The 22,621-nt window shown below is 38.3% G+C and overlaps 1 protein-coding gene across 1 annotated transcript in view; it reads right to left on the bottom strand.

Moving 5' to 3' along the window:
* Thoc1 (THO complex subunit 1) overlaps nt 1–22,621 on the bottom strand; it is a 45,936-nt gene that overhangs the window by 8,059 nt on the left and 15,256 nt on the right. Inside the window, exons 8-12 of the mRNA XM_059246493.1 lie at nt 22,396–22,478; nt 21,008–21,081; nt 14,228–14,336; nt 11,907–12,038; nt 1,554–1,654 (exon numbers count right to left, since the gene is read on the bottom strand). Of these exons, the coding sequence (XP_059102476.1) occupies nt 1,554–1,654; nt 11,907–12,038; nt 14,228–14,336; nt 21,008–21,081; nt 22,396–22,478 (499 nt within the window). The remainder of the gene's footprint in view (nt 1–1,553; nt 1,655–11,906; nt 12,039–14,227; nt 14,337–21,007; nt 21,082–22,395; nt 22,479–22,621) is intronic.

Raw genomic sequence — 22,621 nt, 5'->3', positions numbered from 1 at the left:
GTCAAAAATTACCAAGAACCATCATATCACAAATTTGAGGATTATGAGAAAATCCTTGACTTCGTTGTCAAGTGTTAAAATTGAAGTTAATAAAAGTATAAAGGCAAGTAAAACATTCAATTAACTGATCTGAATTTAATGAGATAAAAATCTGAGAAAACATTAACATAATACTCTATGTGATACATACTCAGATAGGAATGCTATATTTCCTTTAAAAAACATTCAAAATACAAACCCTAGAAAAGGCTACTGCTTCAAAGCTATCACCAAATGCACCTAGATTGTCATCTGCCGGGATCCGACCACAGGCTCAGAATCTGCAGAGCCATTTCATGCACATATTAAAGAGAATACAGTGACTTAATGACTTTCCCAAAGCTCAAAGCTTGAATTCAAACCTAGGTCTGAGTCCAAGCCCCAGATCTTTTTACATCATATGACACTAAACTTTATCATAGAATAAAAAATTATATTTTTGGGTGGGTATCCTGTGCTACTTAATGACAGTTCTGAAGGAACTGCAGGCAAGAAAGCAATGTCCTTTATGCAACTCATATGGCATTGATTTGTATACAAGCAACAGGGTTCTGGCTTTAGTTATGGACAGGAGAAGAAGAAGTGGTATGCTTTTTTGGTGGAGGGGTTTAGACACAACAGAGATCCTGATGAGGTTATATGAAAACCTAAAACAGAACTGTGTGTGTGTAGGAGGTGTGGGGGGCAGAGGTCAACTTTGGGTGTTATTCCTCAGGTGCCATTCACTTTGTTTTTGGAGAACGGGTATCTTACTGAGACCTGGTACTTGATGATTATGATTGGGCTTGGCTAGCTGGCCAGCATGCCTCAGGGACTTTCCTGTGCACACCTGCATCACTGGGATTACATGGTGTGTCCTACAGCTGGCTATTTATGTAGGTGCTGGAGAATGAACTTGGGTTCTCATGCCTGTACCATAATCACTTTATCAACTGGGCTATCTCCCAGTACCTAGAACTCACCTTTGGTTCAAAATTTTCTTTGCTTCTTTCAGTTCTAATGTCCTTGATGGCTTATACTATGTGAGAGTATTGTTTCTTTAGTTTACAATTTAGCATGAGACAAATGACTGGGTGAGGTAATGGAGACTGCCATGCACCAAAACAAAAGCTCCTGGGAAAGCATGGTACTCAGCAGGAGACTCTTAAAACAAATATCCTACAGATGTTCCCAGCTAGCTGTCTGGTTGCTGCAGTAGAAATACTTCAGGCATGTAGCTCTTATTCACAAAATGGGTCTAAGGCCAGTGAGATGGCTCGGTGGGTTAAAAGCTATTGCTGTGCAATTCTGACAACCTGAATTCCATACCCAGATCCCACGGTGGAAAGAGAACAGACTTCTGAACGCTGTCCTCTGACTTCCACAAATGCACCATGGCATACACCCTAACCCGCAATAATTTTTAATTAAAAGAACTAAATTACATGTATTTTATGGGTCTAAAACATGAACAATTCTATGCAAGGTCTTTTCATTGTCACGGTTTATAAATCACTTACTACACATTAACTTACCTTTTGAATTTGACCTGTCCCTTGAGATATTGAAATAAAATGAGATACTGCAACAGGATGTGTCGCCGAAAGTTACTGTCACTTAGTTGTAAATCCATCAACTACTCAAAATATAAGCACATACACAAAACAATACATTAAAACCAAGTATGACTAGAAGTACAAATTATACAATGTAGAAATGAAAGATTCTGTTTCAAATAAAATATTTGCTGTGAGCTCACTCCCTGCACAAGCCCAAGAACAGAACAGCAAAGGTTTTTATTTTGACATCTTAGCCATTTTATGCTATGTTGGTGAATAAAAATATGCTCTCTTTGGCCCTGACACCAGGGCAACATAAGGCAGAAATAAAATGATGTGAAACAGTGCCTAACATTTTCCCACATGCAAAGAACAATGGCTACAGGAAGGCTCCACGTAAACGGTACAACAAGCAAGCACACCACTTGGTTTGCATCAGAAGTGGGGCTGAATAATTAAGCAGAAATTAGAAGTGAAGCATTGTCTGTAAGTTAAAAATGGGCCTTTTCTCTTTAAATTTTAGAGAACACTGCACTGTAACTATACCACAGAACATGGAACAGAATGAGCTTGAGGATCATTAACAAGGGTGCTCTCCAGCAACCCTGCCCCTAGCTGCTTCTGCTGTGAGAGTGACTGCTGGCAAGAAGGAACGTCATTCTGATAATGAGGTCAAGGATAGCTGAAAACTTTCCACACATTTTTATCAGTTCTGCCTTTTTTGACCTAGAGGAGGAGTGGGAAGTTGCCTTCTTTTAAATGAATGTTCAGTACAGTATCAGAAAGCCCCAGTGACTGGTTTTAAGTTCAATGTTCCAAGTTCTATCAGCTCAGCTTCACCTGGATGTTTTTAAGATAGCCTGTCACAACTAGGCTGTTCTACTTACTAACACCTTCTTTCACACTGCTGGCTCATGTTTAAGCTGCATGTTGTTGTTTTAATATATCTGGCCTTATCTCAGCTTTGGGGATGAATATTTGATTCTGTTATTTTTCGTGTTAACTCTTCCACATGTGAATGGCACACCAGTAGTCTTCTTCTCCTCCAGATCCCAACTGACTTGACTGGCATTACATAGACTCTTGGCTTCTGGAGTTCAACTCCACTAACAGGCACGTCCCTTCTACTTTGATGCTTGTTGCATGGTCACAAGTTAGACTAGTAGTAACTAATCAGACGTTTTCAGCTCTGGAGTCTTCCTCACAGTCCTGTCTAGGAGAAGCAATGACAACCTCTGATTCTTTCAGGGCTCACTCTGAGTTGCTCCCAGTGTAGCTAATACTTCAGTTTTACTGAAATAGTCCTTTGAGCTCTCTGATCACTGCTTATCTGTAAATCCTACCCTGTTTTTATTATAATCTGATTATGGTTTAGTTGTCAGGAAAATTTTTCCTTAAGGCGCTGTGGGCCAAGAAGTATGAGTATTGTGTAGTACTTACACAAGCACTTAAAATGTAGTAACAAAACAAAAAAGCTACCAGTGGGCCAGACTTGGCCACAACTTTCTCAAACATTTTCTTGCCAATTTACTGAACACTCTTTTGCACCATGGTCTGTCACATCTACCAAGCACACAACTTGATTACAACAACTGTAGTCACCTTCTCTATACCAACACTATGGTTCTACCCAGAATGAAGGTGAAACTGTTTGAGCAAACAGACAAATCACGTGGCTGGGCAAAGAATGTCACACTCAGGTGCCCCAATGGGAACATCTTGTTTTACTCAGCAATCTTTCTTTATTCTTTAAGGCTATCTCTCCTATTCCCCACAGCAACTATTTAAATAAACCTTTCCACTTTCCAAAAACACTATTTGCCTTCAACAAGAAAAAAAATCATCAAATCAGAAGGCATTTAATTTCTTGCTTCCTCCCAAAATAAAACTGAGCTGCACTTGGACCTGTTTTCTCCTCTGCTTCTGTTGTTATCTTCCTGGTCAAAGAAAACCCTTTCATCCCAACAAAGCCCTCTGTGCATCCCAGTCTAACTGAGCACCGTTGGTTACCCCTGCTTCCTGATCTCTGTACCCTCCCTTCCTCCTTCCCAAGCTCCACTTAATATTAAATATTTCAAATGTTTAAAAGGCATACAAAGTTCAATATTTACACATTATCACCTAATTACTTGTTTCACATTTGTTTAAAAAATTACATTCTGAAACTGCTGAGTCCCTTTCACCATCCATATTCCTATTCCTTTCTCCTGCTATGGTAACCATTCCCATGTATTTGGTGATTAGGATTCTTATGCATATTTTATAGCATTAATACATATACAGGCATCTATAAACACCATATAGATATATTCAAACTGTATTACATTCATTGTTCTGTAATTTGCTATTTTCACACAATACTAGGTTTGAAATCTACCCACATTAATAAGTGTAGTGTTAGGTTCAGGGACTAGCAATTTTTTTTCTGTGTTCGGGAGAAGTTGTAAGTACTTTAGGCTATGTGGACTGTATGATCTCCGTCATAACTATTGATCTCTGCACTCAAACAAAAGCAGCCAGACAATATGTCTATGAAGGAGCATGGGCACATACAGTAAAGCTTATTTACAAATGAGCCAGATTTGCAGACCATTGCTCCAGGGCATCCACTGTGAACTCTTCATGCAATTGTTGAATAAATCATTGCCCTGAGTGGGAACAAGGCTTTGTTTCCAAATGTTCATTTACACATCATTTTAAAGTCAGTACGACAAGGCTTATGACTTCTTTGAGTGGGTATATGATTCTCTAGGACAGTGGTTCTCAACCTTCCTAATGCTGTGACCCTTTAATACAATTCCTCATGTTGTAGTGACCCCCAACCATAAAATTATTTTTGTTGCTACTTCATAACTGTAATCTTGCAAATATCTGTGTTTTCTGATGGTCTTAGGCAACATCTGTGAAAGGGTCGTTTGACCCCCAAAGGAATTAAGAACCATTGCTCTCGGAGCTATAACTAGTAATAGAAGTTTTTAACTTTCACACTCAAAATAGTTACTTCAAGTGGTTCATTCAGTTTTATAACAAACTGTCATACCTTTGTCAAAATAATTTATCCTGGGCTTTTTTTCTTTTCTTTTCTTTTCTTTTTTTGTTTTTTTAAGACAAGGTCTCACTATGCAACCCTAGCTGTCCTGAAACTTGCTATGGAGAACAGGATGGCCTCAAAATCACAGAGACTGGCCTGCCCCTGCATCCTGAGAGTACCAAGTCATCTAGTGCTACACAGGGAGATTTTGTTTAAAAAAAAAAAAGAAAGAAAGAAAGAAAGAAAGACAAGAAAACTAATAAAATCCTAATGGTACACCACCAAGTCCAATCTCTGCAAAGACTTCTTAACTTCTGCAAAGACTTCTTAACTTCTGAGAATGCAGAGTTATGTTGCCATGTATGCCTCTTTTAAAATTATCCTCTTTGTAATTCTGATTTAATTACACTGTGGCCAGACACTGTGTTTGACATGGTATGTGACCTTTGAAATCTGCTGAGACTTCCCTTGTGATCCTGTACATAGATACATTTGTGAAGGTCCCAAATATATGCAAAAAGAATGCATTGCCTTTGCTTTGTATAGATTTTCAGATGTACTTCATCAAGCTTAGTGCTTCTGTTGTTCAACGTTCCACATGCTTACCAATCTTTTATCCCCCTGATCCAACCCTTAAATGTAGCTCTATACTAATTATTAAGTACCAACTTCACATAATTTTACATTTTTACTGTTTTAAGGATACAGCTGGCATAAATCAGTTCTTCTTGGTGGTTCATTCATTTTCTATGTAAGTTTTTAAACTATGCTTTTCCTTGCCAATTCTTTGATGTTCAAGTAGGGTTTTTTTTTTTGTTGTTGTTGTTGTTTGTCTTTTTTTTTAAAGGTTACTTATTATTGGGGGCACATGTGCTATGGTGCACATATGGACCTCAGAAGACAATTTTATGGACTTGGTTTTCTTCTTCTACCTTTATATGGGTTCCAGGGATCAAATTCGGGTTGCCAGGTTTTCACAACAAATGCCTTTACCCACTAAGCCATCTTGTTTCTGTTTTTCAAGACAGGGTTTCTTTGTGTATCCCTGGATGTCCTGGAACTAGCTCTGTAGACCAGGCTGGCTTCAAACTCATAGAGATCTGCCTGCCTCTGCCTTCTGAGTGCTGGGATTAAAAGCATGTGCCACCACTACCTAGCAATCCTGCCAACCTCATGTAGTAGCAGCAGCAGCAGCAGCTGCTTCTTCTAATTATTATTATTGTTGTTTGGAGACATGATCTCACATTATAGCTCAGGCCAGCCTTGAGCTCATGGCAATCATCCTGCAAAATTTCGTCAGAGCTACAATTATAGGTGAAAAGCACTATGCCCTGTGTGAATGTGTAGTTTTCTTTTTAATTGGCATGTCTCTTTCCATTCCAATAATTCCATCTAAATTTTTCTTGTATTCTACCCTGCCCATATATAAAATTTAAAGTTCTTTGATGCAACCAATAGAATTACAGAGCTTAGCTACGCACATTGCAAATGAACTAGAAAGGAATAAGATTGTCCAAGAAAAACTCACTATTAAGAAGATTTTTAGGAGGACAAATATACCAATGAAACTCTGGTCTGTGAGAAGTTCAGGGCATCTCTGTACATGAGAATTTGTCGTTAGTGAGGTAGAGTACATAAAGGGCTGCTTTTGTATGCTCTGAGCTACTACAGAATGGTTCTCTCTCTTAGAACAAAACTACTCTTTTAGATATGCTGAGTGTAATAGTGACAAGAATGTTATCCCCAAAACCAGTAAGCAGTGATTAAGAGTATATGCTGTTCTTGACCTGAGTTTGGTTCCCAGCACCCAGGATGCATGGATCACAACTTGGAACTCCAGCTCAAGGGGTTCTGACACTTCTGGCCTCCACGGGTAGCTGCTGCTCTCTCTCTTTCCCTCCTCTCCCCATCCCCACATAGAGTTAAAAAACAATAAAAAAGTAGTTATTGAGCACCACTAAGTGCTTACATATGGGTAAATTGTTACAAATGTCTTCAGACAAGGAATAACCAGATTCAAGGTGTGAATGCTTCTGATGTGGCCACTTTCTCCACAGGGAACACAGCTGCATGTTTATAGACAGTAATATATAGTATAGAATAACTGTGTGCTAACAGAGGGTTTAGAGAACTAAACTACAAAATGGTTTCAACTGGGAATAGGTAACTTCAATATACTTCACTTAACTGAGCTACAAAGCATTTGTTAAAGAGAATGATTTTTATATAAAACCATAAATTTTAATAGTATCCATACTTTCTTCTTTAAGTTAAACTGTTCTATTTGAAATGTGAGGACAACTGAGTCCTGCTGTCCTTGCAGTCCAGGTGGCAGGAGCCTCCAGTTCCAGTACAACCTGAGACAGAAAACAGGACTACGCACTTGGGGACATCCACAAGGATTCCCACATTCGAATGCTTCTAAAACTTTTTTTTTTTTTGAAACAGGGTTTCTCTGTGTATCTCTGGCTGTCCTGGAATTCACTCTGTAGACCAGGCTGCCCTCGAACTCAGAGATCCCCCCGGCCTCTGCCTCCTGAGTGCTGGGACTAAAGGTGTGCACCACCACTGCCTGACAACTTTTTATTTTTTAACGAAAATAATTGTCATGTTAAGCCAGGGTCTCATGTACCACATGGTAGCTGATAACCTGCTCTCTGTAACTGGGGCTGACCTCCTGAGCTTTCCAGGAGCTGGGATTCCAGGCACTGTAACACCACGTTTACTTTTGCAGTGCTACACGTCGTGAAAGCAAGAACTTTATTAACTGAACTACATCTCCAGCCCAAATAATTTAAGAAAAATAGAAAGGTTAACTTTTTTTCAAGGTTTCAGTGTCTCTAACTGAGTTAAGAGAAATGTCTGTTGAAGGCAGGAGCTGTCAAATCTCAACCACTTTAATAAAAAGTCAATTTAAGGACATAGTAACAAAAACACGTAAGCCCAGAATTGGGGAAGCAGAGGCAGGAGGATTAGGGTATCCCTGGCTACAGATCAAGTTTGAGGCCAGGTTGTGATACATAAGAACCTGACTTTAAAAGGGGAAGAAGGGATCACATAATCTTCCGTAAAATAAACAGGAAAAATTAATTTCATTTCCCTTAAGACTCTGAAGCAATATAAAAGATAAAAAAAAAATGAAAAGAAAAAACAAAAAAACAAAAAAACAAAAAAACAGATGTCAGTAGTAAACTGAGCAACTGATAGCCCTGGATTATTCTGCTTAGCCAGGGAATTAAGAGTTAGTGTTTGGACCTTATACCCTGGCCTGACTCTTAACTACAAAGATTGTATATCATCCTTGTTAGGTATCATCTCCTGATTTAGGGGACTAAGGGAAAGACTGACCACACTCATGGAAGCAAAGTACACAGTTTCCGGGTCACAATCAAACTGGGTCACAAGCATCTATTACAGTGATGAATCTCTAACCTTGCAATCCCTAACCACTTTTCTAAACTGCTCATTAATGAAATCACAGCAGTGTTTCATTTCACTGACTAGCTTTTTCTAGCAAAGAATAAAGTACCTATATCTCTTAAAAAAACAAAAACAAAAACAAAAGAACATCTTACCTTTTCTATGCTTTAATCTAGTTTCTGATAGCAGGAACTATTAGGCTGCAGGCTGCCATCTACTTAGCTGGAGTGACTTTTTTTGGGGAGAATCCCAGTCTTTAAGACACCATGAAAGATATTTTAAAGTATAGAGAAGCTGGAGGGCTTCTGAAGGTAGAGTGAAAGGCATGTAAAACACTGCTTATTTCTAATTCCACAGATAATGCACTATCAACATTTCACTGGATATTAAGGAATAAACACTGGGAATATCTAAAAAAAATTATGAGTGCAGAAGGTTCTAAATTTTAAAATTTAAAAAATAAAATTTAAAAACACTGAAGATGCAATAAATAAGTAAAAATAAACCCAAGACTCACACTCTCTCTTTTCCTTTTGTGTGTTCGTGTGATCTGTGTGGGGGTCTGAAAAAAAAAAAAATCACTGGGTCTCCTGGAGCTGGAGTTACAGGTGTTGGTGAACTGCCCCTTGGGTTCTGGGAACCAAACTCTGGTCCTCTAGAAGAGCAGCAAGCACTCTTAACTGCTGAGCTGTCCCTCCAGCCCCTCACATTCTTTCAGACTTTAAGTTTTAAGCTTTTCAAAGCTGCTTTTTACCTACTTAGTAGGTACCTACTTAGTAATAAAATGACAGTTTATTAACCTTGGAAGCTTTTTTTTTCTAATTGCTGATGAAGGAAATCCTCACAAGACAACAGAAAAGGGGACACATTTAGAAAGCTGGTCTGACACAGTGGATAAAGAATAAAAAAAGAAACCCACCTACTTTATATTATGATGGGGAAATTTCTTTGAAATGCTTAACTCTATTAATTTCTTATTAAAATATCCTTGAAAATGTTATTTGTACCCTCTCACCAGAAAAACAAACAAACAAACTTTTAAGACATTACAACTGAATATCATTTCCTGAGAAATGAACCTAAAAGGACAGTAATTCTTCAATGTTTGATAATTTCTTTTTTGTGCTGATAATATTACTTAAATTGACACCTCAGCTTTTTATATTTGCTTATTTTGGAAAGTTTCTTTGTTAAGCAGGAACTCTGATATTTTCTTTTCCTCTTTAACACAGGATAAAAGTTTTGGTAGAGTTTACGTTTACCCCATTAAAATAAATAATTATAAACTGAATTTTAACAATCCAAATACAACCTGACCATTTGTCCCTTAGATAAACTCAATCAGTTTCTGTGTTACTGTGTATCTGGGCTTCTTACTCTTCCTTTTCCAGTTTTTTCTTCTTGTTATTTGTTGGATTTCCCTACCCTCTAACTTAATTTCTCTGCTGTTTGGGAGCTACATGTTGATTTTTTTTTTTTTTTTTTTTTGGAAGTGGAGGTGGAGTTTGAGACATGTTTCTGTGCAGCCTTGGCTGTCCTGGAACTCACACTGTAGACCAGACTATCCTCGAAGACATAAGAGATCCGCCTGCCTCTGCTTTCTGAGTGCTGGCATTAAAGGTGTGCGTCACCACTGCCCAGCACTACCTGTTGATTTTAATACACATACAGTCTAAAGTTACTTGTTATTTCACCTTTTCCCTAAATATTACAAGGTCTGCATTGAGCTTAAATTGCTCACCGGACACTTACGCTTTCCCTTTCCATACTACATTGTCACTGTTCTATGTTAGTTTAAAAATCAGCTATTAGAATTTTTTTCAGTCAATAATAAATTGTCATGTTTTTCAACTTTTGTGCTCACTGATGCTTTCTGTATCCCAGCTTCCTTCTTCCTAAGGAACATGTTTTATTAGTTTTTTTCAAAGTGAGGATCTTTAAGTTGCAAGCTTCCCAGTTTTTCAATAAAAGTGTCTTTTAATTTTCAGTCTTGAATGTATTTAGCTAGGTTTGGAATTTTACGATCATGGCCATGTTTTTGTTTTGTTTTTTTCCTCAGTACTTTAATATTTCTTCACTGTTTCCAGGTAGGGATGATGGTCGGCAAGTCTGAAATGGCTGCTCTTTCTTAGGTTACATGTCTTCCCTAACTTTAGTGGCTTTTAAAGGTTTCCTTTACCATACTGAAATGTACATTTGTTGTTTTCTGCTTGGTAGCTATAGTACAGTTTTAACCTGTAGATTTGGACTTTCTGCACTTCTTTTCTATGCTGTTCCCTCTATTTTATTCTTTAGAAATGGCTTCAGATGTCAGGTGTTCTCAATATACTCCATGACTTTTGTTCTTTCACTCTGTGCTGAGCTGCATTGTTGATCAAGTTCTCACCACGTCTTCACTTCACTAGGTTTTCTTTTGACTACAGTTCCATCTATAGATTAATCCTGTGTCTTATATAAAGGTTTCAATGATCGTATTTTTTTATTTCTACGATTCACAATTATTTGTCAAGTCCAATTGTTTTACTGCCTTTATACCTATTTCAATTTCCCAATTTCTTGCCTTTTTTGATGGCTACTATCTCAACAATTACCTCTGTGTGTGTGTGTGTGTGTGTGTGTGTGTGTGTGTGTGTGTTGATATGGTTGAATATTACCTGTAATAAATGTGTATATTTCAGTAGATGATTTTGCCAGTGATCTTTTACTAGACCTCCTTAGACTTTGGAGTTTTAACTAATTAGAGGGTTTGAATGGGAAACTTTTCTCTTGAGGTCCTTGCTTACTTTTTTCTCTGTGTACACCCATCTCTATCTAGCAGTTTTGCATTATGTCCATTAGGGCAGCAAATATGAAGAAGTGTTCTGACTTTTGGGGCAGCTGCTTGAGGAGACTGTAGGTGGCATCATGTTTGCATCACCGAGTAAGCACACAGAGACAAAGCTATGGCTTTGCTATTCCCGGGCTGGTGATGTCCTATAAAACCACGGCTCTCGGCAGAAGTTTGTGATATAGGTAAATAAACTTCCACAGCAGTCCCCAGCTGGCAGTATGTGGCTCTGCCTTGGTTGAACAAGGAGCACACTTAGCCTCTGCTACTTGCAGTCAAACTTGTGGGGCCATCATCTGCTATGGATGGAGTCCAACACGCCATGGCTTCTGTTTTACTCCCATTAACTTAGTATTTATTTTGTTTAATTATTTGTTGTTGTTCTCATTGATCACCCCCCCCCCCCCCAAGACATCGTTTCTCTGTGTAGTTCTGGCTGTCATGGAATTCACTCTGCACACCACATTGGCTTCGAACTCAGAGATCCACCTGCCTCTCCTTCCAAGTGCTGGGATTAAAGGTGTGCATCACCACCACCCTGCATAATGTGCTATTTCTAACCTATGAAGATATTTATTTCTGGGAGCTAGGCTTTGTCTTTTCAGTGTTCTCTTGTTCATATTTCACTTATTATTGCTATGTGCTTGCAGCAAAAGGAGTGAGTCAAAACATAAACTCAGTGTGACACTTTGAACAAAACTCACTAAAATGCATAGAAAATCAACAGGGAACTTTAAAGCCCTTTATTTTTAACTATATGATAAATGAACTGCAAAGTATTTTTATACAAAATAAATTCTAACTTAAAATTTAAAATATATACACTTCAAAGTAATCAGGTATATTTATTCTAGAGTAAGTCCACTAAGTGACTTAGTGGGAAACAGCTTTGTAATCAAATTCGTCCTATTTGTTCAGTAAGAAATAGAAATCAAAAACTAAAACCAGCGTTGGCTATAACCAAAAGTAAAGAGTGATTCTACTGAACACGAACAGACTATGCACTTTTAGAACAAAATCCCTCAAACTTAGTGGAAAATATGACTTTTACCTTTTCGCTTGTTAAAAACTTTGCAAAGTACACATGTTCTCCTCCTGTTTTCAATTCTTCCATTTTTTTCCTAGAGGCTTGAGTATCATCTAATTTATAACTCTTAAAAACAGCTAAAACTTCTTCAGAATACTGCAAAGAAAAAAAATTAGTTTTCTTTGACATTGTTATAAAAAATTCATTTAGTGATTTTCTATATCAAATATTTAGAATTTACTCTCAGTTAACCTATGTATAATGTAAGGCATATTATTAAAAAGGCATAAAAAATTCTAACAGCAATGTGGGGGTAAAAACGCTTTTGATGAGATTTCATAATACTGCAAAAGCAGGAATAAACATTATTCCTCAAGAGAACTACAAGACTTTTATAATATTTTGTAAAGTGTCAAGCAGCAAACAGAAAAAGAAAGGCTTTCCTAGTAAAGTCATTCCCCCTTGGGTATCTGTTCAGCTCTGTCTCTGAGACAAGAATCTTAAGCTACTGAAATGTCTCCTTTAAGACATAGTATACCCTCCTGTACAGTTGTCTAAACTATCTCATATAAATAGTACCTAATACAATGTAAATGCTATGGAAATATCTGTTATAAGAAAGCAGTTTGCATGTGTTCACTACAGACACAAATTTTCCAAATATTTTCAATCTGTGGATGACTGATGGCATAGGTGCAGAACCTTCTGATATAAAGAGCTGATTGTATATAAAAACTTACCAGTGAATGCTTTTGCTAAGTGGTTATGATGTTATTGCAGTCTAAATCATACTTATATGAACACACTAGTGCTGTGCTTAGACTTCACCAGAGAAGCCTCTTATTGCAATGGGGGATGGTTAATGCAGAATCCCTATAGTGGCTAAGAGGTGAGAAAAAGTGATAGCGGAGTGCTCAAGCCCTAAGTTGGACATCTATATCATCACCACCAAGCCCAGGGAAGATTGTGGAAGTAGGGACAGAAAGACGTAAAGGTCAGAGGCTGAGGGGAGATATGCAGCAAAAAGATGCCTTCTGGATAGGGCACAGCTGTTGGACTCAAGACCTCATAACAATTGTGGTTATCTGCACAAGAACTGCATGAGATTGGGCCTGCCAGCATTTGATCACGGACTGGGGAAGAGCCCTTAAGGCCCCTCACCTGTCTGAGGGTCTGCTGGCAGCTAATGGTTACTGGGGAGGAGGGGGGTCACTTTCTTCAGGGGTACATCCACTGATCTCACTGCCACACTCCAGTAAAGAACTGCTCCCATATGCAGGCAGGCAAACCTAACTAAACTTAGTTGGGCCAGATGCCAAAAGAAGATATGAAAGCAGGGAGAGAACTTGCTGGAAAGAAGGGTGGTGTGTGTGTGTGTGTGTGTGTGTGTGTGTGTGTGTGTGTGTGTGTGTGTTTTAGAAAGAAATGGGGTAAAAGTGCCTAAAATTCATGTATGAAAACTGTGAGAAGTTTTAAAGAATTAGCAGTAAAATCAACTGTTTAACCAGCTATGGAAACCTCAAAAAACTCACAAAACAATGAGAAGATAATTCCTTATAATTTCTCACTCACCATTTTAATCTCAATATGGATGATTTCATTCCTCTAGACTGCATAAAAATTAACACAGAACATTTACCATGTTCCTTTAAAAACTATTTATCTATATATTTTTTTTATTTGGATCAGCCTGCCATTTCTACAAGACAAATAAGGGAATTCTTCTAAAATGGGTGGCAAATGTTTTGTAAAGGACCAGAGAGCAAACATTTTGTGCTTTGTGGCACATATGGTGTCAGTTCCAACTACTTAACACTGCCACACTACAGAAAACCACAGGTAAATGAATCAGCATGGCTGCAGTCCAACAAACCTCTTCACAAAGCAGACTGACTTGGCTTGGGGCTATAGTTTAATGAACCCCGTTTCAATAGAACAACTGGGAGAAAAGAACAATTGGGCAGGGTAACTACTTTCAAGCCATCTCCTTGCTGTGGGATCTCTTCCCTGCCTCTCAATAAACATTACTGTGTGCCCTTCAAAAAGATTCAAAAATAGAAGACATCCTGAAAAAAAATCACCAATTTATGTTGACAGCAATTACTTTAAAAAACAAGCCCTCAAGGCTTTAATTATTAACTTTTAAACTTTAAGCCACTTAAAAACTGTACTACAAAATCAGTGGTTAAGAATCAATTCACAATTTAGTTTCTGAATATTATATAATGGGTATAAAACCATCAGAGAAAGAATTCTATAGTGAAAAGTATTTGGGCAAGATAAAGTCTGGCTCTGCCATTATCTCTGAGATATCAGCTTTTTGAGGTCTGTGGATAGTAACTCACCTTGAGAAAAGTTTTCCAAGAAATCTTCTCATAGCATTGTACTGGGTTCCTGAAGTAATCCTGAAGCGACCAAAATTTTCTATATAGGTTGTAATCGATTGGAATAGAGCTATAAAATAAATATTATATTAAATCACTTAAATTGTTTATAGATATATAAATGTTCTTTTCCTGGGCCACAAAACCTTTTCAGAAGCTCATATCCCCTAAAAACCATACATTCAAAAATAAATACATAAACTTTTACAAAGAGTCTGAAGGGATCTGAAACCTCCATAGACCCTTTGTATACTGGTGGAGCTCTTGAATTTTGACCAAACATATGGCTATTTAGAATGAAAGACTAATGACTCTTGATCTTTCTTGCTGCTAGGAGTGGCCATGTGAAATTAGTTGGAAGAAGTCATATGTGCAATATCTGGGCCATGTTTCATATGTCTTCCCCTTTCCTGCTGTTATAAATGTAGAACTGGCTGTGAGCCACTTACACTATAGGAAAAAGGGCAAATGTATGCTGGAAACAGAAGTCAGAAGAAATCTGGGTTCGTAGACTACCCCGTAAGTACTATCCTGCTAGCCCTGGACACTTAAACCAATTTGAATGGATAACTACCAACTATTCTAGGAAGTGCTAGTATGAGACAAATATGTAAGGAACAAATCAAGTTAGTATCACAAAAATAGGCCTTTTTTCTAGTGACTTCACTATGGCATTACTAATTCAACTTCCAATCTGGCTATGATACTATGTAGGACCAGGGGATTTATTCTAAGAAAAACAGAAGGTTATCTCTAACAGAGAGAATCATGCAACCATTTATATGTCCATTTTTGTCTGAGTCACTAGAAGATCCAAATACAATTTAGTACTTGACATCAATAGGAATCCTTTGTTTACTTAAGGGCCAGAGAGATGATTCAGCGGTTAAGAGCCCTTACTGTTTTGTAGAGGACCAGAGTTCAGTTCTCAGCACCCATACCAGGTAGCTCAAAACTGCCTGAAACTTCAGTTCTAGGGGACTGGACACCTCTCCAACCTTCAGAGGCACTTGACTCATGTGCACATACCTACACATAGACACACATACACATAAATAAAAATAAATCCTTTTAAAAAGGATCTTGTGGGCTGGAGAGATAGCTCAGAGGTTAAGAGCACTGACTGCTCTTCCAGAGGTCCTGAGTTCAATTCGCAGCAACCACATGGTGGCTCACAACCATCTGTAATGAGATCTGGTGCCTTCTTCTGTATACATAATAAATAAATAAATAAAATAAACAAAAAAATAAATAAAAAGTAGGAACCTATGTTCAAAAAAATAAAAATAAAATAAAATAAACAACAACAAATAAAAAAAAGGATCTCTTGTTTTTAGCTATCTTTCTCTGACACGTGTGTCTGTGTGTGGGTGTAGGTGCATGTGTGGACTATGGAGGACAACCTTGGGTGTAGGTCCTTGCCTCTATCTTCTTCCAGGTAGGGTCTCTACTGTTTGCTGCAGCACACACTAGGTTAGCTGGCCTGTGAACTTCTGGGTATTCTCTTGCAGGAGCTCTGGGAGTACAGATGTGTGCTGTAGATGGATTCTGAGTTTTCAAACTCAAGGCCTCACAACTGCATCTCCTTACCCTCTGAAGAAGAATTTTATTCAAGTTGCTGATTATCATTTTCAACCTTCTTTAGTTGGTTTGGTGGTGAGGTGCCTTACAGAATCAATCACACCTGTTTTCTGTGGTGCTGGGGATTAAACTCAGCACCCTATAGTATAATAGCCAAGTACTTTGCCTCTAAGATACACCCCCATTCCAGAGTAAATTTTGAAGGAGTATTCAACATACTAAGAAACTTTTATAGTTCAGTCACAAAAACATCTCCTACTTGATGGTTATATTCCCTACTCCTAAATGTTATTTTTTTCATGGTTAAAGGCTTTTTTGGTGTTGAGGATTGAATCTAGGGTTTGTATTTGCCAGGCAAGAGCTCCACTGAGCTATACCTCCTGCTCTCTAATTAAACTTAAAGAGTCTACACACTGGACACCAATTTACTGTCCACTTTTCCACTCACATAATGCAAAGAGAGAACTGACTTCCAAAAACTGTCTTTTGACCTTTGTGTTTGTGCTATGGCACATGCAGCATGTACATACACACTAAACAAACAAACAAACACAAAACAAAAAAAATACTGAAATCTAAAAGTAAATAGGAAAGTTGTTTAAATAAGATTTGGCATACTTTCAATCTTGGATCTTCCTGTCTCAGGCTCCCCAGCAGTTAGTTAGTTGTGCCAATGGGTACAACTTACTACATTTGTAAGCAGTAACAAGTTAGAGGTAAGAGTTACTATCTAAAATAGAATGTCTGAAGTAAGATGTAGTCAAGCATGACTGTAGTCCAGACATTTGGGTAAGGTGAGGCAGGAATATCTCTTGAGCCCAAGAATTGAAAACCCATCTGGCCAACAAAGGAAGACTCTATACAACACCAACAATCCTGTAGAATGTCACCTAAGTATCTTAAATTGAAATGCTCTGAAAACTAATTTTTTTAGTGTTGAATAATGTTATCATTATTTTGAGACAAGCTGCCCTCAAATTCAAGGCAGTCCTGCAGCCTAACCCTCAGGTTCTGGGTGTACAGGTTACACTACTACTCCTGCCTCCACTGAGCCATTTATAGAATTTTTTTTTTTTTTTTTTTTTGGTTTTTCGAGACAGGGTTTCTCTGTGTAGCTTTGTGCCTTTCCTGGAACTAGCTTTGTAGACCAGGCTAGCCTTGAACTCACAGAGATCTGCCTGCCTCTGCCTCCCGAGTGCTGGGATTAAAGGTGTGTGCCACCACCGCCTGGCAAATTAATAGAATCTTACACATGACTTTTAGTATAAAAACACTTATTCGTTATTTGAATCAAATCTAAAATAGACTCCACAGTATGAATTCATGGGTGATACTTTATAATTTGGAATCCAGTTTTTGCTACAGACCACAGGAATATATTATAAGAACTCAGCTGGTTATGGCAAAGCTACTACCTGAATGGGATCAACGAATTCCTTCAGAGGAAGCCAAATTCTAAGGAGCTTTTGGTGTTATTTTACTTGTTATATATCAGCTGTCTTCTGTTATGAAAATCCTATGTGCCTTCATAGCTTTCCCGATTGATTTTTCCCCTAAGAATTGCTAACAGTGTGGACTGATCACTATTTGTACATATACATTCGAGGTATTTGGAGAACAACCTCAGGAAAGACTTCCTTCCCTCAGGCCCATCCGTTTTTTCTCCTTTTAGAGCTGGAATCAGATATCTCCCTTAGCCACATTCAAGGACTAACAGAAATAACACTCCAGACCACCACATGCTAGTCTCCAGTAAATTCCTCAAGGAGACATTACCTATGTTAGGTAGAACTTAAGTAATAGCTTTGCACAATTTAGCTCGGATCCTCCTTTCTTACAGTCTTACTAACTTTGTAGACCTCTAACTCCTTACCTAACCACTTCTAGGAATATTTAGATAACCTTCTGTGCTGACAGCTATGTACAGCCAGAACCCCAGTTCAAGCCTCCCTGTAATTATCATCATTGGCAGCATCCAGCCAGGTCCATCCCCAGACGAAGGATTATCAGACATACTTTTGTACCCTCTTAAGAACAGACCCTAGCATCCAGACTACCTGTTAGAGAAGGCCTGGCAGATGTGCGAATTAAGCTTAACTTTCTCCTTTCCCAAATCTTACCTCTAATTCCAGATCTCCCTTTAACTATCACCAGAGACATCTAGCTGTACAAAGGTTGCCTAGAGAACAAGCACACTTCCCCCACCCTGCAGAAAAAACAGCAGATAGCATGGACAGATAAGGGTCAAAGGGATAAAAGGGAAGTTTTATTTTCAGAGAAGGAAGATAGAACCTAGAGGTGTAAGGAGAGAGAGAGGAAGAGAGGGTAGAGAACTTGAGGACGGAGAACAGAGAGGGATAAGGAGGATTTTTTTTGTTTGTTTGTTTGTTTGTTTTGTTTTTCAAGACAGGGTTTCTCTGTGTAGCTTTGCGCCTTTCCTGGAACTCACTTGGTAGCCCAGGCTGGCCTCGAACTCACAGAGATCCGCCTGGCTCTGCCTCCTGAGTGCTGGGATTAAAGGCGTGTGCCACCAACGCCTGGCTGATAAGGAGGATTTTGACCAGAGAAAACGTGAGGACAAGATGGAAGATGAGGAAGAGCCAGATGAGGAAGTACTAGCTGGGTAAGAATGAGATGAGAAGGACTTAGATGAGGCAGAATTAGAATGAGAGAATTAAGATAGAACTTAGAGGGAACAGTAGATAAAGGTAGAGATAAATCAGGCAAGAAAAGAGCTAGGCATGAGAACAGAAATGAAGCTGTGTAGACAGGATTTTATCCCAGAGAAATAAAAGCAAGTGGACTAAAGAGCTCGGTGTGCTGAGATTCTATTTCCCGAAAATAGTCCTCACCATTTGTAGTTTTCTCTCCTGAGCCCCTGGGAAATATAATATTAAGGCTGGTTCTTTTAATATTATACAAGAAGTTTTGTAGTTGTTACTTTTAATTTTTGAGATAGGGTCTCACTGTGCAGTCCTGGCTGGCCTGGAACTTTCTATGTAGACCAAGATGACATTGAACTCAAGAGCTCTACCTACCTCAGCTTCCAAAGGCTGGGGTTAAATGTGTGTGCAACCAAGTCCAGCCACAAATTCAGTCCTTTTATTTTAACTTTATTTATTTTAATAGTTTGATGGCTTTGCCTGTGTGTGTGTGTGTGTGCGCATCACATGGCAAGAGGAGGGCATCAATTCCCCTGGAACTGGAGTATTAGATGGTTATAAGCCAACATGTGGGTGCTGGGAACCAAACCTGGGTCCTCTGTAAGAACAAGTGCTCTCAACTGCTGAGCTATCTCTCCACTTAAATTCAGTTCTTAAGGCTAACTGCTAACTCAGCTACTCACTCATAAGAATTACAATTCTCTGAGGCAGGTAAGGCCAAAAGCACTGGGCTATGCCTTAAGCAAACAAAGAGCTCTGACATGCGCAGTAGTATCCCAGAGGAGCCTGAAACCAGACCCCCAAGATGACAACTGCCGACTGGGAACCATCACGGCAGCTGTAAGCAGAGCCCACCAAAAACTACACACATAAAGTCTTTTGTTTAATAAACGAGACTGCTTACAACCTCCCAGAGACTGTGCTGTTTGGTTCTGTGTCTATTCATCCCCTGCCCCCAGGATCAGACAGTGGGATCCCAGTTGCAGAGCCAGCAACAATTTTCCATATACTTTCACTCATAAAACTATTTATAATAGACAAAGATAGCTGAGTGCCAGATCCTATTTAAACAACATTCCTGTGGATGAGTTTATTTTTAACATTTATGTATTTATTTATTTAGCGTGTATGTACATTTGTGTGCCACAAGACAAGCTCAGAGGTCATTGGACAACTTGTGGAGTCAGTTCTCTCCACCATATGGGTTCTGGGGATCACTCAGGTTGTCAGAGTTGGCAACAGGCACTTTTACCCACTGGGCATCTTTGCCAGTCCTTGGATTAGTTTATGGTCATACCAATAGACCTGAATGCTCTCTACTAGGCCAGCCAGTAACTAGATAGTAGAGTATCTCTGGGGTTCTATTTATACTTCAAGTAACCCGTTATCTAAGCATCTACTACTTTTGCCCACTGTTGTACAGGCAGACCCTAAAGGTCCACTCTATCTATAATATATATAAACAAACCAGTCTCAAAAAAAAAAAAAAAAAAAAAAAAAAAGAGTAACCATAACTAGAATAATGCTTAGAAAATGACTGGAAAATGAAGAGATACTTTTCTGTGTGCTTTACATTTTCTATTGCATGTTTCATCAGTAACTACTATAAAAAATACCAAAGTGCTTTAGTAGACCACTTCTGATCATAATCTTAATCCTTTCAAAAACCACAATGAGTAGGTAGCACTGATACATTTTAAAGGTACCAAAACTCAGCTGTAGGAAACCACTTTTTTATAGTCATATGACTAGCAAGCAAGCACTGGAATTAAATCCCAGAATACATCAACCCCTAAATGTTTCTCATATGAATATCTGATTGAATTTGAAATCTGGAATATCAGAAATACCTCTCCCTGTGAAGACAGAAGAATCCCTAATGATCTTCTGGACAGCAATTATAGAAAATCTTTCACTTACAACTGACGTTAATGCCTACTGCTTCAGACATGGAACAGTGCTATTCTGCTAGCGCAGGAAGACTCTGGTCTTCCTTTCCCCTTCCTCCTCACTGCTTCTAATTAGCACTATGAAGAGATTACCTGTAACAGAGGTAAGAAAAGGAGTGGTAAGAATGGAGGGGGGGGAGAAAGAGACAGAGAAAGAGAGAGAGAGAGAGAGAGAGAGAGAGAGAGAGAGAGAGAGAGAGAGAAGGAGGTTTCTAATTTGCATGTCATTAAGTCAGTACACTTACCATGGGCACCAGGCCCATAGGTTAATGGAAAGAAGGGAGGGAGGGGCTCCTAAGGTTGTTGCTAGTTGGGATATGCTAGTAAGATGGGCTCTGCAAACAGTCAAGTATTTGCCCATAATTTAGAAGCCAACTGATACAGCACACTAGTGATTCAGGATTTACTCAACATACATAAAAAGTATATATAAAAGAAACCTATAAGCATGATTTCCCTCCTCCTTGTCTGTATCTTCATTCCAGCATTTGATACCTCATTAAAGGTTACCTTTATAAATCACGAAATCTTAAGCTCTAAAAACTCACCAAGTTGTTGGGGCTTCATCATCTCCCATTTCACCTTCTTCTACATCCATCCCTTCTTCTCTATCCTCAGTATGCTGAATAAAACAAAACAAAACAAAAACCACTCTGTCATGAAGTAGTCCTTGAGCAAAGTATGGCACACTATACAATTAAGTAATTTATATACCTCTACACAATTATTATTAGGGAAGTCTACTTACAGTAATTATTTAGCCCTATAATCTTTAAGGCAATGGGAATTTTGAATGACAGGTATAACAATAACATAACAACTGCCATGTGTAAAGACACAAAACCTGCCTTATTTTCCAAATATTTTTCATCACCAAAACAAAGATTAAACTAATAATAATGAAGGATAGAAGCTAGCATGGGTATAAGGCTGCAGGAGACAGACAGGCAGTCTTTACTTGTCACTGGAAACAGTACAAATGGACGTACCTTTTCTGCGAAGTAACAGTAGCTCTTAAAATGAAATGCACACACTGACTAAGGAGACATGCATGGGTTAGCAATCATACATACAGTTCACTGTAATGGTAACGATTTCTACTAGAAGTTATTTGAGCTGCAGATGGTAACATAAGCCAGTATTTTGGAGGTGAAGACAGGAGGATCAAGAGCCCAAGGTCATCCTTGAGTTCAAGATCAGCCTGGGCTATATGAGACTCTGGCTTCAAATTAAAGAAAATCTGAATGTCTATTGACAAGAAATTATGGTACATCCATTCTGGAATCTAATCTGTAATTAAACTGATGTATCAGTTTAAAGGAGATGAACTTAAGAGCTGTATATATTATATCATCTTATTTGGGAAAAATAACATTAGTTTGTACAAGTACTCCAAGTCTTGTAAGATTAGATGGAGACTATTAGGAAGGGTTATATGTACTCACAGAAAACACTTTCCCTCTATAATGTACCTTATGATTATGACCACAAAAGAGCTGAGTACAGCTTCTCTAACACCCACTATAACAGAAGACAAGCTACTCAATAACTCAACACCATCTAACTTTGATTATAGTCACCATACTTTGTATTTTAAATACTGTTTGAAATTTTATTACTTCTATATATTAAAAATGAAGGGCCAAATGAGATTGCTCAGAAGTTAAATTCATCCATTGTGCAAGCCTAGTTACTCAAATCTAACCCTTGGAATTCACACAAAGGAGGAATGACAGAACCAATTCTACACAGTTGTCTTTTGATTTCCACACACGCTCCACCCCCACATGTGTATGTATACACACTAATACATTTTTTTAAAAAAATGAAGTTAAAGGTCTTCAAATTTTTGATGATTTAAGGGCCCCATTTATATCAACCATCTTAACAAAAACATCTAAGAATGTTCTGTGAGAAGGTTTCTTATCAGTCTTACCTTCTGACCCAGGGTGCTTTCCTGCTCATTTGTATTGAAAACAGTGACGTTTTCCAGGTTAAACTGACTCTGTAAGTTAAGACCTATGAAAAAGAGATTTTTATGCAAGTGCACTGTCACTTAAAAGTTGCATAAGACTATGACTTGTGTCACATTAACAAAACATAAAATACCAAATACATAAATAAGGAAATGATGAAGTCAGAAATAAACACCACACTTGATT

The sequence above is a fragment of the Peromyscus eremicus genome, chromosome 19 (assembly GCF_949786415.1).
Source record: "Peromyscus eremicus chromosome 19, PerEre_H2_v1, whole genome shotgun sequence".
NCBI classification, from domain to species: Eukaryota; Metazoa; Chordata; class Mammalia; order Rodentia; family Cricetidae; genus Peromyscus; species Peromyscus eremicus.
This window is presented reverse-complemented; position numbering and strand designations above follow the sequence as displayed.